This window comes from Cervus elaphus, chromosome 5 (assembly GCF_910594005.1).
Source record: "Cervus elaphus chromosome 5, mCerEla1.1, whole genome shotgun sequence".
NCBI classification, from domain to species: Eukaryota; Metazoa; Chordata; class Mammalia; order Artiodactyla; family Cervidae; genus Cervus; species Cervus elaphus.
This window is the reverse complement of record NC_057819.1, coordinates 114,980,312-114,997,931: the sequence shown is the minus strand read 5'-3', so window position 1 is coordinate 114,997,931 and position 17,620 is coordinate 114,980,312. Positions and strand designations below refer to the sequence as shown.

General features: G+C 56.3%; 2 protein-coding genes across 5 annotated transcripts in view; one reads left to right on the top strand and one right to left on the bottom strand.

The window, feature by feature from the left end:
* EZH1 (enhancer of zeste 1 polycomb repressive complex 2 subunit) overlaps window positions 1-2,407 on the top strand; it is a 30,930-nt gene extending 28,523 nt beyond the window's left edge. For all 4 annotated transcript variants that reach the window (XM_043904681.1, XM_043904678.1, XM_043904679.1 and 1 more), the window contains one exon: window positions 7-2,407. In XM_043904681.1, coding sequence (XP_043760616.1) covers window positions 7-67 — 61 coding nt within the window. In that variant the 3' untranslated portion in view covers window positions 68-2,407. The remainder of the gene's footprint in view (window positions 1-6) is intronic.
* A 304-nt stretch (window positions 2,408-2,711) lies between these two features.
* On the bottom strand, window positions 2,712-17,515 carry CNTNAP1 (contactin associated protein 1). The gene is made up of 24 exons (XM_043904655.1): window positions 17,155-17,515; window positions 16,178-16,279; window positions 15,890-16,083; window positions 15,298-15,445; window positions 15,013-15,216; window positions 14,153-14,337; window positions 13,492-13,635; window positions 12,661-12,922; window positions 12,065-12,214; window positions 11,627-11,798; window positions 11,042-11,148; window positions 10,781-10,900; window positions 10,209-10,412; window positions 9,880-10,036; window positions 9,666-9,793; window positions 9,204-9,389; window positions 8,240-8,461; window positions 7,746-7,985; window positions 6,499-6,852; window positions 6,102-6,229; window positions 5,564-5,657; window positions 5,129-5,374; window positions 4,970-5,017; window positions 2,712-4,063 (listed from the first exon to the last, which is right to left on the bottom strand). Exons 1-24 carry the CDS (start codon window positions 17,219-17,221, stop codon window positions 3,753-3,755), a joined length of 4,173 nt encoding a protein of 1,390 aa, XP_043760590.1. The 5' UTR covers window positions 17,222-17,515; the 3' UTR covers window positions 2,712-3,752.
* Window positions 17,516-17,620: the final 105 nt, after the last annotated feature.

Genomic DNA, 17,620 nt, shown 5'->3' with positions numbered 1-17,620 from the left:
GGACAGGTACAGCCAAGCTGATGCCCTCAAGTACGTGGGGATCGAGCGGGAGACGGATGTCCTTTAGGCCTCGTGGGCCCCTCGCCAGTGCTATGGTCGCGGCACTGTCCTGCTTTCATGCACACACCACTGCTGCTCGAGTTTCCTGCACTATGTGTCTCCTACACCGAGAAACCCCCCACCCGCTCCCTCTGTAGTGAGGCCTCACCTGTGTCCAGTGGGGACAGAACTGTCTCAGCGAGAGGGGAGACAGAGGCGGCTAGGGCTTGGGCTCCCAGGAAAGAGAGTTGCACCAGTGGGAGGCTGCGTCTCAGGCCTTGGAGGAAGAGAGCACAGGCTGGGGGTGGGTGATGTTTACTTGAGTTCTTAATGGCTCCCCAGGCTGTGGGCCTCAGGAGTCACCTTGGACGGTTCCTAACAAGCATTAGCCTAACTTTCCAAATCAAGGATCCTTCCTGTAGTTGGGTCACCAGCAGATCTCTCTGTGGTCCTGAGACTAGAAGAGGACAGGTTCAGTGAAGTTTGATACCCAGAGCTTGTGAGTGATCAGGGTTAAAGATGAGCCTGGCGGGCGGAGCAGACTGAATTCAGAGGGGAGATGGGGAACCTGACTACTACCTCTTTCCCCCTGACATGCTTCAAACTGAAAGAGTGTGGGTTCTAAGAAAAGCTCTTCAAGGCTGGGAGAAATAAAGCTGAGTGCCATCCATCTTTCTGCAGACAGTGAGAACCAGCCCAAGGACAATAATAAACTGCTAAGCCTGGGGCCCAGCAGGCTTTGGGGCACCCTCTGTGTGTACTCTGGAGACGAATGGGTATGTTTTCAGATTCCCAGGAGCAGATGCCAGTGCCCTGTCAACCCCTTTCAAAGTTCTGATTTGGCAGTGACAGGTGGGCATCACACTGCTGCTTAAGAACTGGAGGGGTGGTGCAGCCTGGGTCTGACGCTCTTGTTCCCTGCAGATGTAGCTGTTTTCAGGCCTTTCTTTTCCCTTAGAGGCTGGGCCTATGGGGCCGCTTTTGCTCCTGTCTTCTGGGTAGTGGGGTGCAGGCCTGGACTAGCGAAGGGGAAGGTTGGTGGATCACTTTCCTGCGTGGAGTCCCTGCTGTAGGAAAGGATAAGTTGACACTATGTGTTTGGAAGTGGGCGAGGAGCTCCCAGGTTGCGCGTGTTTGGGATGGCACCACGCAGGCAGACTGGCAGAGGGTATTTAAATGTCGAGAAGACACAGGCCGGCCAGCTGTGCCAGTTCATAGTGACATTCTCTCTGGGATTCATGGAAGCACTTTATTTCCTCTAAAAGGTCTAGAGATTGAGGTAGAGTTTGAGCTAAGGTCTCGGGGGTCCCTGCCCAAATCTCTTTGCTGAGGGAGCGGGGAGGAGGTGGTGGAAGATTCTCCTCCAGTTCTATCTCATGTCCTGGTGGAGGCAGGAGGAGCTGCCATGAAACAGCAGAATTGAAGGAGAACGGCACCAGCCCTAAGAACCGCCCCTGTGTCAATGGCTGGTGCTGAGCTGTAGGGAATAAGGCGCTTTGTGCTAGGGAAAGAGAAGTGGGCAGGTACAGACAAGCCTAGGGTGTTAGATAAGGGAGCGGGCTTCTCCCTTCTCTGTGAATTCAGAGCCTCTCTTCCCTGGTCTGTGCTGACCACCCCCTTCCTCTAACCCCATTGGTTGTCCCAGTGAAGCAAGGAGTAGGGTCCCCTCTGGCCAAACTGTCACCTAGGGATTTCTGTGGGACATGCGCGTGCACACACATACACACACACACACACTCACACTCACTCACTCACTCACATACCCTCACTCACCACACTAGTGGGCACACAGGCACTCAGCACTGAGCACACGCCCAGCCAGTTCCTGACAGAAGCCTCTTCCCACCTGACGGGGCCAGCCCCTGCCAGGCTTCTGAAATCTTCATCTGCTGTGGTTTGTATGCATTGTGTATAGGGGACACCCTCTAGCTGGACTGTGGGCTCCGAATTACTCATAAATTATAGGGAAAAACCAGAGACAGAGGAAGGAGGGTTAGGACTATCTGAAATGCAGTCCGGGGGGCTGGCTATGAGGAGTAGATGGGGAAAAATTGACATCCAGCCTTTGAAAGGCTAGACTGACCCCACCCTTCCCTCAGCGTGCAGAATCACTGTGGTTGACCCCCCTCCTTCCCCTGTGTCAGACCACTGCCTACTGCTGTTGCTCCAGCATTCCCATCCTCTCCCCTGATCTCCCCCACCTTTAATGACGGGTCTTAACCCCTCCCCCCAGACAAGTAATGATGGAGTGAGGTGGTGGGAATGGCGGGGGAGGCTGGTGTATGTGCGGCTCTGTTGCCAGTGAATTTCACGCACTTTAAAGTCCTGTGGCTTGTGACCTCTTATCTGAATAAAGTGGTAGAATCCATTTTGGCAAGTTGTGTGCTGTGTGCTTTGGGGTCCAGGGATGAACCCTGGAAGGATCCAGGGGTGGCGGTTCAGGAGCAGCGCAGGCTGAAGCTTGAGCATTCCGATCTCCACTTGTCCGCGGAGACCCAGCGTTGGGGGAGATCTGGGGCAGGGGGTTGGCAAGAACCAAGCAGCCTTTTAGCAGGTGATGCCGGAATTCTGAGTGCTCCCCATTAGAGATTCTGGAGCTATCAGATTAGTTCCCTGAAAGTCATCCCACTTATCCACTAGCCACGCCGCCAACTACCACACACAGACTGGAGCTCTGTCACTCTGCTTTATTAGAACAGCTCCGAGTCTGAGAGCACAGCTTCAGAGTGGAGGCTGGATCAGGCTTGGGTGAGTGACCAGCAGACCTCGTGAGACTCCAGCACAGGAGAAGCACACTGGGCGGGCACAGGGCAGTCCATTGATTTTGTCTTTTATATATAAACTGATAATTTTAAAAAATTAGAGTGATATATATAGTTTCTCTAGAGAGAGACTTTGCAACAAAAAATATATATAAAGAAGACGACCTCCTGGACAAATGAAGCAGCATCTCTGAGCGGAGGAAAGAGGGCTCCTCATGCATTGGAGGGGGGGGGCCAAGCCTTTGGACAGGCACCAAGGCTATTGCATATCTTGGAGGAGGGAGGAGGAGTAGAGGGCTGGCTAGTCAGTGTGTCTGCATTATTCTCTCTACATTGCAAGTTTTTTTATGGCTTTGGCTAAAGCGTGTAAAGCAGCGGAGGTACTAAGGTGCTAAACTGAGGCCTCTCGGTCTCTGTAAAAAACAAAAAAGGGGGGTGGGGGGGCAGCAATGAAGCCCTCCCCAACTCCCAACTGAGGGGAAGCAGGTGGAAGATGTTCTGCAGGGGAGGGGGGAGGCTGGGGGGTATGATTGAGCAGCCTCCCCCCATGCCCTGGGCGCCCCTGCAATCCCACACATCTGTCCCTGCTGAGATTGAATATTTGAAGGGAGGCGGTTAATCTCCCCTGCACTCTGGTGTTAATCCCTGGCCACAGCTGGGACAGGGGTGGCAGGAAAGGCCTGGGCCAACCCCACGAGGCTTCTTTGGGGCAGGCAAACAACCAGGAGCCTGGGGAAATGGGGATGGGCAGGGCATTGGTTTTAGGCAGTGAGGCTCAGCCACTCCCTTTGGTCCCATCTGTAGCTCTGCCCACCAGACTTGGCAGGAGGGAAATCCTCTAGATGAGCAGAGCCAGCTAAGAGGAGCCACATGTCCCTGCAAGGATGGGGTGGAGGCAGGATTGGGGAATTCGGAGGAGACGGGCTTGGTCCTTGAAGCCCCTCTCCTGATTCATTCAGATCTGGACTCCTCCAGAATCTGGGGTAGGTTTTGGTCCCTGGGGCCAGGCGCTGGGGCTGGGGCTGGGGCTGGGGCTGGAGCTGGAGCTGGAACTTGGGTGGGAGCTGGTGTCGGAGTCGGGGTCGGGGCTGAGGCTGGGGCTGGGGCCGGGCCTGAAGTAGGCAGGGGAGGTTTGCTGCCAGGGTGGTAATCATGTGTGGCCTTGGGCTCATTGGTGTGGTAGGAGCCCTTGTAGCGATGATTCTGTAGATAGAAGAGCACCAACATTCCCACCAGTCCCAGCAGCAAGAAGGCCACCAAAACTGAAAGAGAAAAAAGGAACAATTGAGGGCAGATCTTTGAGGTTTCACCTATACACAGACACACGTGTATCCTTTTGGCCTAAAGCATATGTGTCCAACAGCGTCAGCTGTACAACCACATCAAGCTATTCTTGATGTGTCTGGTTGGTCTAAAGTCCTGGCTTCTATTCTGTTTCTAATATTAGAATTTCTGTTTCTCATATGGTACATGTAATGTTTAATAAATTTCTCTTTCTAATAATAGAATTCTGTCCTATTTCTAATATTCTCTTTCGACATCCCTGGTACTTACTCCAGTTTCTCATCTTTCTGGATCTTAGTCTACCCCTGTTTCCTCATCCCTTAGCTTTAGCCCCAATTATTTTTTTTAATAATGGCTTTATTGAGATATAGTTAACATACCATAAAATGTATCCTTTTATAGTGCAGTAAAACTCCCTTTAAGACACAGTTCCTGCCTAATTCTGGGACCTTTTAGATATTAAACCCCTGATTTTGGTGGGAACGTGTGGCCATGACCCAAGAGAGGAGCATATGACTTAAGCTGCTCATCATGAAGTGAACATCATCTGATTCACAAAGTCATAAAGTCAGAGACGTGACCAGCAATGGACTACCACTACGTGAAAATGGTATATTGAGTCAGGCAGTGATAGGCACATCACTGTAAAAACTTTGGCCCAGTTTTACTATTTCATTTCTATTAAAATCTATAGAATCTGCCAATATTTAAAAATCTCCAAGCTGATTATCAATTACCTTCAGCATGGCCTGTCTCATGGTTCTTGGCACCACCATATACTAAGTGCCTTCAGTACCCCTCAGGCCTGAGGATACGGGACAGGGAGGGAAGGCTGACAGCTAGAGGGTAGAATGAGAGGTCAGGGTAGGGACGGTGCCACTCACAGCCCAAAAGTATAGCAACCCATCCGTCATCGTGGTAGTACGGAAAGTCTGAAAAAAAGAGAAAGCACCAGTTAGGAGGAGCCTCCTGCAAATTAAGAATCATTTCCTTTCCCTCTTGTCCCTCTTTTCCCTTCCTCTTCTGTGTCCCTGGGGACATACCTGGGGGAAGATACCAGGGGTCCAGCTCAGGGGGCACCTCTGAGACGAGACGTGGCATGGCTCCGCAGTTAGACTCAGACAGCTCTCCCTGGACACGAAGGGCCTCGGCCAGCTCCGCGGTCATGGGTCGAGGCGTTCGGAAGTGGGTCTTGAGAGGAGCCACGTTGTTGAATCGGACACCAGACAGGCAGCCCGAGAAACCTGGTGTGTTGTAGCGCTGGATCTCTGGGTCAATCACTCCAGTCTCTGAGGGAGAAGCAGCCCAGAAAGAAAGGGGCTTGGACCCCCTAACAGCCCTGGCCCCTCTCACCACCCCTGAGGTTCCCACTTCTCTTTAGCAGCACCTTCCCTGCCACTCCCCATCCTTCACCCTCTTCTGGACTCCAGAGGAGTCCACAGCTCCTGACCCCAAATGCCGTCTTAGCCCCAGCTTACCCATAACACGCCCCAAATACAAGGCCTTGGGCGAGTCCAGCTGGCTGTCCACCAACAGTGAGAACTTCTGTTCCGTCAAGGAGAAGTAGTCCACCTGAGTGGGGAGGGGAAAGGAGACGAGAGGGAGAACCAGCAGTAGACATAGCCCAGACCAGGCTGGGACTCTCTTCTTCCAACTGGTGGTGGGTCCGAGATCAGTCCCATGTGGCCAAATCCTGGGCCCAGACATAGCATTTGGTATTAAAAACCTCACAAACTGGTTTTGAGCCCCGTCTTTGCAGCTTATGGTGGTTTGGGAAAACCACTTTACTGTCGGAGCCCCTTTTGTGACTAGTCAAATTAAGGTAAGAAGAGCTGCCTACCTGAACTGCCTCACAGGGCGATTGTGAGGTCCCATGATACAACACGTGAACATCCTCTGTACATTGGAATGTGCTCTACAGATGCTAAACTCTGCCATTTCCCACTGCCACAACCTTGATGGTGAGGTTATGATCTGAAGCAGCCTGCCTCCCCCGTCCCCTCCCCCGGCACACACCTGGATGAAGAGGTTGCGGTAGACCCGGGTGATGTTGACGCTGTGGGGCTGGCCGTCCGTCACAGGGCGGGTGGTGAGCTGGTACACATAGGGGCTGGTGCCCAGCTGGTAGCGCAGCTGCAAGGTCCCTGTGGGGTGGGGACAAGGAAGAGGGGGGTCACCCCTCAGCTCCCAGAGTCCCCATTTTTTTTTTTTTGGCTTTGCCATGCTGCCTATGGGATCATAGTTCCCTGACCAGGGATGGAACCTGTGGCCCCTGCATTTGGAAGCACCAGAGAAGTCCACCGAAGCCGCCACCTTGGAAGAGCACTTGAGTCCTAGTATTGGTCAATAGTTATGAGAATGGGGGGCACCCAGAGGAAGCTGGAGTGGAGGGCGAGAGCCGTGGGGAACTCACCGTCTTCCTTGATGAGCACGGCCATGTAGTCATGCACAAAGGAGCTGACATAGAGCAGGACGGCGGGGGCAGACTGGGTGCTGAAGCTGAAGGACACCTCCTCTCCAGTGACGTTGTAGACAGGTCCGCGGTAGCCTGGCACCGGCCGGCCTGGCCTCGGGTAATCAGGCAGACGGTACCCAGGGCCATGGTAGCCGGGCACGTAGCCAGGAGTGTCATAGCCGGGGATGTAACCAGGCTCGTAGCCCGGCACTGGCCGGCTCAGCATGTGGGAGAACTCGCGGGCTGCGGAGCGCAGTGCCGACTGGAGGTTATAGCGCATCCAGGTGCCAGGCTCAAAGAAACCGCCGATGTCTGAGGCAGAGGTAGTGAAGTCAGGGCCCGTCTCCCCCTCCAGATGCTATGTATGTCATCCACACACAGGTCTGGCACGTGTCCCCAGTTTCTGCTACACCACAACCCATCTCCATTCACTTTTAGGTCCCCTGGAGGCCCTATGTCATGGAATGGAATCTTAAAATCATAAGAAATGTAAAAGATCATCTGATCCAACCCCTGCGCTTTACAGATGGGGAATGCAAGGCTCTGAAATGGGCAGTGACTTGCCTGAGGATACATAGTAAGTGGAGGGTCAGAATTAGAATCAAGATACCACAAGCCCACCTGCCACTACTCACACTTCTAAACCAAGACCAAAGGGCTTCTATGAGTCCCTTAGTCCCTGTGTCTTCCTACCTCACCAGACTTCTCCCACCAGTGACCTACCTGCTCATGCATCCTCCTAGACCAGCCTTAGGGAGGATGTGGTCTTGGTGTATGTGCAGAATCTTGCTATGGTGAATGTCAAGGCTCTCCTTAACCGAGAACCAGGCTGTAGACATGTTTTAGGCATGCAGCGATTGTCAACTAGGAAATGGCATAGGAGGGCGTCGTGCAGCCTGATGGGGATATGCTTGCAAGGGGGGTAACCTGGGTTCCCTTGGTGACAGTGGGAAGATGGGGAAGTTATTTGTTTTGTTGCTGTTGTTTTTGTAGTGCCAGCTAGCTGTGCCATCCTTCCTTGTCCCGCTTTATTCCTTTGGAATCACCCAGCAGCTTCAGCTGCCGGAGAGCCCAGCTCAAAGCTCAGGAGCCCAGGATGACCACAGTCTTCCCCAATGCTGACACTGTGTCCTCCCTCCTTCCTCGCCCTCCTTACATCCCATTATGCTGTCTGGCTCATTCCTCCCATAACCAACAGCACTGACCGTGGTTGCAGTATGGCCCATCGAAAGCCGTAAGGTCACAGTCACAGGTGTAGTAGCTGTAGCGCTCCACACAGCGGCCGCCATGGAAACAGGGGAACCGGGGGTGGGCGCAGTGGCCTGTGCAGTTGGGTGAGGTACCCTCAGAGGCATTGGCACGGCCCTCCAGGTTCAGAGTCACTCCATTCAGACGCATAGCCCTCAAGCAACCCACAAAAGGCCGCCTCTTGAGCTCTGCAGATCCTGGGGAGAAGGTGGGCAGGTGGAGAGATGGGTGTAGAGCAGAGACAGGGGAAAGTACTGGGGCTGCAAAGGCAGTGAAGGGCTAGAAGAATGGACCGGATGCCAGGGACTGGAGAGGAAGGGTGGGCCTCGGCTCACTGTGAGGCTGAGGGGATTGCGACCTAAGAGATGGGGTTCCTGGAAACAAGGAGAGTGGCCTCGAGAGGGTAGGATGGTGACAGAGGCTTCAGACCTGCCTCCAGGTCGCTGCTCACCAACATAGAGGGGCTGGTCGTACTCCAGCCAAATGTAGGTCTGCAGGGGCATCGGCCGTAGCACCCAGGGCCGGTGATCCACGCGGAGCCGGGCCTGCTTCACGTTGATTTCCGCCCGGACTAGGTGCCACTCATCATCGTTGAACTCAAAGTCGTCTGAGTGCACTGTCAGGTTCTCATCCCCATTCCCCACGTCAAAGGCGAAGACTACATCCCGGGATGCTGGACAGTGTGGGGGGCGAGGGGAGAGGACTCAGAGCTCCCAGGACCCGCACAGGGTCGATACAGCCCTTCTTCTTTGCTCTTTGGAGCTCCTTGACTGTCCCTCCAATCTGTCTACGTGTGGGCGTGCTAAGTCACTTCAGTCATGTCAGACTCTTTGTGACCCCGTGGACTGGAGCTCCCCAGGCTCCTCTTGTCCATGGGATTCTCCAGGCAAGATTACTGGAGTGGGTTGCCATTTCCTTCTCCAGGGGATCTTCCTGACCCAGAGGATTGAACCCCTGTCTCTTATGTCTCTTGCATTGGCAGATGGATTCTTTACTAGCTTGCACCACCTGAGAAGCCCAATCTGTTTACAGCCTGGGACAAAACCCATGAAGTGCTTAAAACCTCATAGCTCTGGTCTCCCACATTCCCAGATCCCTGGAGCCAGCTTCCCAGCCCCACCTCAGGTTAGAAGCATAGCTCATCAAATTGGAGTCCCGCCCCCCACCCCCGGCCACCCCACAGGAGTCCAGCTTCCTCACTCACAACTCGGGGCCAAAGGTCCAGAGAGGCCAAGTGGGTGCCCAGGGTCACAAAGCCAGCTATCGAGATGGAGCTAGGTCTAGAAGCCAGGCCCATCTAAAGTCCCTCCCATGCTGCCTTTCAAAGGGGCATCTGGCCTTGCCACTTACCCCAGCCTCCACCCACCCCATGTCTTCCCCAGGGATCTTCATCCCCCCAGTGTCTGCTTGCTCACTGTTGAGTTCCACACGCACGTAAGGTCGGCGCCACTGGCAGTAAGGGCCCCCCATATTCTCTAAGAAGACTCCTGAGGGAGCCGAGGTCCTGAAGTAGAAAGAGACGTCAAGGCTGTGGTTGGCCCGGATTGGGGGAAAGCGCAGTGCAGCCCCAGTGTGGAAGGAGATGGTGTTCCAGGAATTTCCTACAGAACCAAATGGAGGAAGGCCTTGTCAGTGGGGCGGGAGGCAGGCGACAGGGCAAAGGGGGACAGCTGGGGGAACCCAGGGAAAAACTAAGGCGTGTCATGAAAGAGAGGAAGGTGCAGGTGCATAGGAACAGGCGTGGGCATGTCATAGCTGGAGCCAGGGTGTCTGGCAGGGTGTCCTGGAGACCCCCGCACACATACACCCAGTGAGTCAGGGCTTTGGAACTAGAGAGCCGACCCTGCGAGGGCACATGAAAAGGCTCTGCCACTCACGGTCGCCGTAGCAGCGCAGAGGCCTCAGGAAGAACTGGGCCTCCGAACTGGATCGGTTCGTGTCCCCCACCACCACCTGAGTGACAGGCAGATGGTCCACAAAGGTCAGCAGGCCCTTGTCGGTTCTCCTGTGGGGATGGGGATGCGGCGGCTCAGCCCTTGCTGCTCAGCAGCCCCCAGCATCCTGAAAGCCCTGTTCCTCTGCCCCCCTTACCACTGGGGCTGGTCGGCGTCACAGTTACAGTGCAGAGCAGGGTCCACGCAGCTCCGGTCCAGACCACAGGCACAGCGCTGGATCCCAGGCTGCGAGCCGCCCCAGTAGAAGTGCTGCTCCTCATTTCGGCCAATCCAAAAGCTGTAGGGGTAGCCTCCTGGGGAAGAAGGGCAGGCAGCTTCCAGGCCCCGCCCTCCATTAGCCTCAGGGCTCCTCCCTCACCCTTTCAACCAGCACAGACCACTTCCTGAGCCCTCTGGTCCTCTTCTCCCAGACCCCATGGGTCTCTCCTCCAGCTTTCACCCTGCCCTCCCCACCCCAGCCCTAACCTGCTGTGTTGAGCAGCCGGGAATTGTAGCAGGAGAACTCGATCCACTGCTCACAGTGCTGGGAAGCATTGGCCAGGGCACTGACCTCCTCCCAGGATGCATTCCAATACTGGACAGCCCCGAGGAATGGCCGCTCCATGCTGGAACCCGTCACCCGAGTCGTCCACAGCCTGTCATGGCGCACAACTGTCCATGCCCGGTTCTCTGGGGGAGGGACGAGGCAGAGCTGTGGCTGGAGAGAAGCATTCTCTACCCACCTCCCTACCCGCCTCCAGCACCACTACTGCAATTCAGAGCCAATAAACGAGGCCAGAAGCTCCATTCCAGCCCAGCTCTAAGTCTCCAACATCATAGACCGGCCATGAGACAGCTGGGATGGATCAGGAAGCTGAGATCTAGCTGCAAGGCTAGATTACAAACTCCTGAGTGTTCCCTTCCCACACTGTCCTCCTTTACCCCTCCACCGTTTAATCTTACTGGCTCCAGTCCACCCTTCCATCCTTCCTTGTTCCCCCCTACACTCCCACACTTCATCATCCACTGCCCATCACCCCTCAATCAGAGCCACTTACCTCGGATATCACAGTACACCACAAAAGGCTTCAGGGGGCCACTACCATCAGGATCAATGGTGAAGTTCCCAGAAGTTTTCCCACTGAGTCGATAAGCCTCACAGGATTCCTTATACAAAGCTGGTGGGTGGTGAGTTGGGGAAAAGGTAGTTATGGGGTTGGGGGCTAGGAGGGTCAGCCCCGTCATCTTTAGCAGCCTCATGATCCCCAGACACTTCCTGACTCTCCCCCAGACTCTCCCCCACATCCCAGCTGGCTTACGCTGGTGGCAGGTCTCCCCCTTGTAGCCTGTCAGTTCACAGTAGCAGATGAAGTCATCCCAAGACTGGTAGCAGCGACCATCATGCTCACACATGTTAGGGTTGCACCTATGGGAGGGGGTCAGCACGCAGGGAAGGAGCCTTATGGGGAGCTGCAGAGTAGGGTCTGACCCCTACAGGCTTCAGTCCCAGGTCCTGAGAGCACCAGAACGCACCTAACATACTCCACCTAAGTAGCCAGGTAGAAGCCTAAATGTTGGGGCATGAGGCAGGCCTCAGGGCTCAAGTACTACTGTTGCCTCTTCCCCAAAGGAATTAATAATGCCTTATATCCCCATCCTCACCTCCCCACCAAAGAAAACCCTCTAGGACCAAAACCAGATGCTTCATTTCCATTCTGAGCATGTGACACTTTAAGGGAAGAACCGGGAGGTGAGAGGTCAAGAAGCAATCATCCCCAGGTGGGAGACTCAGGAGCTGGGACCAGAAGGGAGATCATTGAGAAAGGCCATTCCCATCACTGGGAGACCGTGGAAGAGGGCTTTGGAGGGGGTCACCTCTTGGAGGGAGAGGGGCTTCTGGATACCTATCAGTGATGCCACATGTGTCAAAGAGGACCTCAGCATAGTATCCAAGCCGCCGGCCCTCCACCAGAGTCAGGTTGACCAGTTGACCATCCACCTTGAGCAGCTCCATGCAGCCATGGAACGCCGTCTGGTTGGAGTGGCAGCCCGATCGACTGGCTGGCTTGGGACAACCTGGAGCAACCACCCCTGTGAGGCCCTCCCCAGGGTAGACTCCAGCGACCCTCCCCCAGGGGGATGCCAAGGGAGAGCCAGCCATGAAGGAAGGAAGCAAGGAAGGGGGCCAGTAGACAGTGACAGTGACGTTCCAGTCCCCAAGGCCCCAGAGGGGCAAGAGGGATTTACTGCTACCAAGCTCTCCATGTAGCCCTATCTGGGTGGACTTAGATGGGGCCTTCCCACCCAGAGACAGGGGTCTAGCCAGATTGACCTCCACTTACCTCCAAAGAAGTATGAGGTTCCTGTACGGATCAGCAGTGGGTATGAGACCCTGACCTCTGCCCCCTCCACATCATCAATGCTGATGACTGCATGGTTTTCCTGGGCTACAAAATTCACCTCGTGCCAAAAGCCGTCATTCAGGCGGAACCCTGGACAGGACAAGAGGACAGTGTGGGTGGGGGAGGCACCGTGTTCTAGAAGAGTGTCTTGAGTGGAGAAGCAGCAACCCCACTCTGTGTCCTAACAGCAGCCTCTGTGCTTCCCATTTTTACATCTATCACACTGAGCAGTGACATCCCCAAATGTCTCTCTTCACTATGTGGAACCCCAGAAGCTGACAGAGTCAAAAGGTGTCAGTGAATGACACCCACAGGGACCCTCCAAATGGAGTACCAGGATTCTCAGCCTTAGTCCCTCAGATCTGCCGGGCCCTCCAACTCCCAGCTGTCTACATCCTGGGACCTCCTGCAGGGCTCCCTCACGTCCCTCCCTCACCCCTCTGAGTACGCAAAGGCCTCAGTCCAGGCCTGCTGTCTCCTAGCTCTCTACCCTGCTCTGGCCTCCCTTTGCCTCCCCTTCCTTTCCCTCTGCTCACCAGCAGCGAACTGAAGCTTCTTTCGGCCGGTCTGCACCACGGACACGTTGACCTGCCCTTCACTGAGCATCAGCTCCACGTGGCCCAGCCCATCCCCCAGGGAGGAGAAAAGCAGCAGCCCAGTGAGATCCCAGGTGCGGAAGCGAAAAGAGACTGCGAGGCGGCCGCGGCGGGGGAAGCCAGGCACTTGCACGAAGTTGTGAGGACCTCCGAAATTGATGGGATGAGGAACCGGGTCCAGGCAACGGAAGGCCACCTTACCCTGGGGACCCAAGTGAGGATGCATCAGCACCCAAGCGGATGCCCCGCCCCGGCCTCTGTGAGGAGCGGGGTTCCCTGGGTGTACGTCCCCAACCCCACCCCGCCCAGAAACACGTCCGGGTGTGGAGAGGTCTCCAGCCACCAAATCAGCCCTCAGGACTCTTCTCGGTAATCTACATTATCTTCTGATCATCTCAGGAGAACCTGATTAGCTCCTGAGTTGGGGTAGGGGGGACCACATAATACCTAAACAGCCCTCAAGTCCCTCCTCAGCCCCTGCGCTGTGTGACCACTGGCCGAGCCACTCTGGGCTGCCACACCGTATTCTCCTCACTTATAACTGAGGAGATGGTGAGACCAGACCCCAGCTTTTAACTAGGCGGGAGCAAGGTGGGGAGCTGGCCTTTTGCACCTCCTGAGAGTCAGTGATGCCCCGCCCACAACGTGAGCAGCTGGCTAGGGAAAGGGCTCCTCGGCTTTTAGATGATGCTCAAGATCTCCTCCCCCCTCCACTCCCTTGTTCCCGGAAGCTTTGATGCCCCGTCCTCCCAGATCCCCCAGCCCACTGGCCTCGAAGGTGATCCGGGAATGGCGCCTCACGGCCAAGTCCGCGATGTTGACTCGATTAAAGATGACGTTTTCTATGCAGCCGCGGAAATTATGCCGATAGGCAAGGTTCTTCTGCGCGGCGCCCACCAGCCCCCCGATGAACATCTGCGGGCGGGGTGAGGAGTAAGCGTCCCTAGATGCGGCAGCGTGCGTGCCTTTCTCGCGCTCCCGCGCCGTCCACTTTCCCACGCTCAGGCTGAGGTCTGAGACACACCGTTGCCCCAGTATCGGTATTGAAGCTGGAAGCTCGCTGGGCCTCCTGAGGCTTGGGTTTTAGCCCTGACCCCACCACAAACTGGCTGCATGCCCTTGGGTAAGTCGATGAACCTGTCTGGGGTTCTTCATCTGCACATCAGGGCCAGGAGAGGGCAATTTTCTCATCTCGCCTGATCCCCCAAATCCAGATTTCTAGACTCCACCTCAGCAGCTCTGGAGTGGAGCCCGGGAATCAGCATGCTAACACCAGCAACAACAACAAAAACCCAAGCTTTTCTGGGAGTTTGCCAACTCCTGATAGCATATTCAGAACGCAAGAGTCTTACCTCTGAAAGAAGTGCCCCCCACCCCCAGCGGCCCACCCAGCATCTCACTTAACCAAATGACTCCTCCCCTTTTTGCTCACCTCGTTGTCCAGGTTCAGTCTCTCGAAGTCGCCATTGAGCACGAAGCGCTGCACGTAGCCGTCCAAGGTGAGATTTGCGTCACGGCCAAATCGGTCGACTCGTACGTAATGCCAGTGCTGGTCATTGAGGACTCCCCCAGCGCTCACGGTCGTGTGACCCGGCCTTGGCTGGATGGGGCTGCTGCCTGAGGGTGGGGTAGGCCGGGGTCAGACAGGGAACCTGGAGAACCCACCTCGGGCCCTACCGCCCAGCAAACCCCGAGGCGGAGCAACAGCCTACAACACAGAGGAGGAACTGCTCAAGGCCCAGGACGGCCAGGGAGGGTGGGCACATAGAGACCGGACCACCCTCAGCCTGCGATGGAGCGGTGGCCAATGGCAAGTACGGACTTAGTCATTTAACTTCTCTGAGCCTCTCTTTTCCTATCACTAAAACAGGGCACGAGAGCGGCTTCTACCTCATCATGTGCATATTATGGAAAGCGAATGAGATACAAAATAATACCAACGCTTCAGGAGTGTGTGTGTGTGTGCGTGTGTGTGTGTGTGTGTGTGTGCGTGTGTGTGTGTGTGTGTGCGCGCGCGCCTGTATACATATATACAATGTTTTTACAATGAGGAAACTGACGGGGGAAGTGCTTGTCCAAGGTCACACCGCAGGTAGGTGCTGGGTGCTGGAATCCGCTTCTCCTAATTCCCAGTCCAGAGTTTCGCAAGCACCAAATTTTACACGAAGAAGGCAGATGGGTCCAAATAGTTAAGGAAGGGGAAGATAAGGAATGGGGCGCGGCTTCGCGGAGGAGGTGCGACAAGGGGCGTGGGAGGAAAGCCTGGGGCCTGCGCCGCGGCCGCGAGCTCACCCAGGCTCATGTGCAGCAGCAAGTGCGCCCCCTGCAGCTCGAGTGTCACGTAGTCGCCCTGGGCGCCCTCGGCGTGCAACAGGAGCCCGTCCTTTTCTTCGGTTTTGAAGCTGAAGGCGAACACGTCCCACAGACTCCGGCTGACTCCTCTCGGGAAGCGGTACGAGATGGCATCATCGCCATCGAAATACAGCACGTCGGACTCTGCGGGAAGGACCGTAGGTGGGTCGGGGGCCGCGGGACTCTGTCTTCCGCCCCGCCACCACCACAACCCCGCACCCTTACTGTAAGGGCAGCCGTAGAGGCCGAGCCTCAGGCCGATCTTGCCGCGCGGGTTCCAAGCCAAGGGCACGATGCGGATGTAGCGCGCCGTGAAGTGATAGTGCAAGTCGTGGCGAACCACCGCCGACTCGTTCACGTTACCAAAGAAGGTCTAAAGGCAAGGGGAGAGGGGTGATCACGTTCCCACCCTCTGCTTGCTTTACCACAGCCTCCCAGCCCGCAGCTGTCGCATCCAGCTAATCTCGACCTCTGGAAGGCAGACACTCCTTATCTCCTCCGCCTTCCTGACTCTACAGTTTCCCTAGCCTAGAGCGTCCTCCCATTATTTCCTCAAAGGTCAACTCAGATGTCGCCTCCTCCAAGAAGCTCTCCCAGATTCTACCCTGAAGTATGTTAAACCCTGTCAATTGGGCATATCCTGCACACACGTCAAGCAGATGGTCCTTCTGGACTGAGCCCCTGGAGTGAAAGTCACTGCTCCTCATCTGTGCTCTCACCACCACCTCCTCCCCCTCCCCCAAACCTGTGCCCAGCCCAGCCCAGGTCACAGAGCTGAGAAGGTCCCCCAAGTGTGTGTGCAGGGAGCCTGGAGTACCGCGTTGTGCCCTCGCTGATAGAACGGTGTCCAGCTGTCCACTCGGTCGCCGTAGAGCAGCATGTAACGTGTGACCCAGTCCCACGAGTTAAAGGACCCCTGCGTGGCCACAGCCCGAATTCGGTGCTTCTTCATTAGGTCGATCTGGAGCCAGGGATTTGGGTCCCCAATCCGGGGAGACCATCCACTTATGCCTACAGAAGGGATAAGGGTTTTCACCACTGGCTCCCCCTTTACCTCTAGCCCTCCAGAGTCCCTCACCCCACCGTGGGGCACCACCGTGCTCACCATGAAGCCGGGCAAAGCGGGGTGCAGTGAAGAGCCCATAGTAGGAGGAGGCGCCTAGGGAGCGTGCATACAGGGGCCCAACCAGCTCCTCGTCGCAGCCGTCTGGGTTGCAGGAACAGACATGTTTACCAGGGCGGCCCCTCCCAGTCCTTCCAAAGGCCCAGAAGGCTTTTCCAAAGGCTGAGCAACTGGCGCTCGTTCTTCACTCCCCCCAGTGCAGACCCAGCCCTAACTTAAACCACCTGCTCAACGTGACCTGCAGCAACAGCTGCAGACTGAGGGGAGGCTGCCTTCTCCTCCTGGGGGAACCCCTAAGCCAGACCCTCCCAAGGACCAGTTGGGGTTCAGTACTCCCCAAAACACAATCCCGAACCTCAGCATCTTTCAGAACCTGAGTCACCCCAAGACATCAATCCATCCCCAGACTTAGCCTCAGTACCATTCAGCAGCACCCGCAAACCTGCATGGAGCCCAAATGCAGGCCTAGTTCCAACCCCAGCCAGTCCTAGCACCACCAGTTCCATGTTCAAACTTAGCATTGTATAGGCTCACCAAATACTGCATGGATCCCAACCCCCAAATCCAGCCCCAGCCTTAGCCGCAAACCCCAAACCCTGGTCCCTGGGCCAGCTCCAAGCCCAGCCCCAGTCCCCTTAACCCTAGCCCGAGTCACTGGTACCACTCCTATTCCCAACCCTCAAACCCGGCACTCGCTCCCGCTAGGATCGCAGCCCCAAGTCCCCGCCCGGGCCGACTCGATCTTCAGCTCGGAGCCCAGCCTCAGCCCCGGGCGCGCGCGCCAGCCTCGGAGCTGCATTGCGGAGCGCGGGGGAGAGGCTGCAAAGGATGAAAGCGCACGAGTGCGCGCCGGCCGGGAAGAGACCCGCGACCACCCAGCCGCAATGCGGTGCGGGACCCGCCCTGCAGACCTCGGACTCCCGGGCCCAACCCTGCCTGCCTGCGAGCTCTGCACTCACAGTAGCCCCAGCCCCGGGCTCCTGAGACCGCGGCGAGTAGGATGCAGAAGAGCCGGAGACGCATCATGCAGGGCTGACGGGTCTCGGCGGCCGCCTTCCTGTGCCCGGCTCCGGCTAGGGTTCCAGTTCCAGCTCGGGCTGTCCTCCTGGGTTTTCGCAAAGAATGACTGTCTCTCCCCCTCACCCACCCCTCTCTCTTTCCTCTCTCCCCCAGCCCTTCTTTCTTGTCTCCCTAGATGCCGTTCCTGCTTCTCTGCTGTTCTCTCGTCTCCTTCCACCCTCTCTCCTCTCACCTCCCCCCTTCCCCAGCCTCGCTCTCCTGGCACGCTCCGCTTTCCCAGACCCCGCGCAAGCGCGCGCCTCAGCCCCGCTGAGAAAGGGCGGGGGTAGAGAGCCTCCCGCCACCGGGAAATACCCTGAATAACCCGAGGCTGACAGGGACTGTGGCCGCAGAGATGGGGGAAGG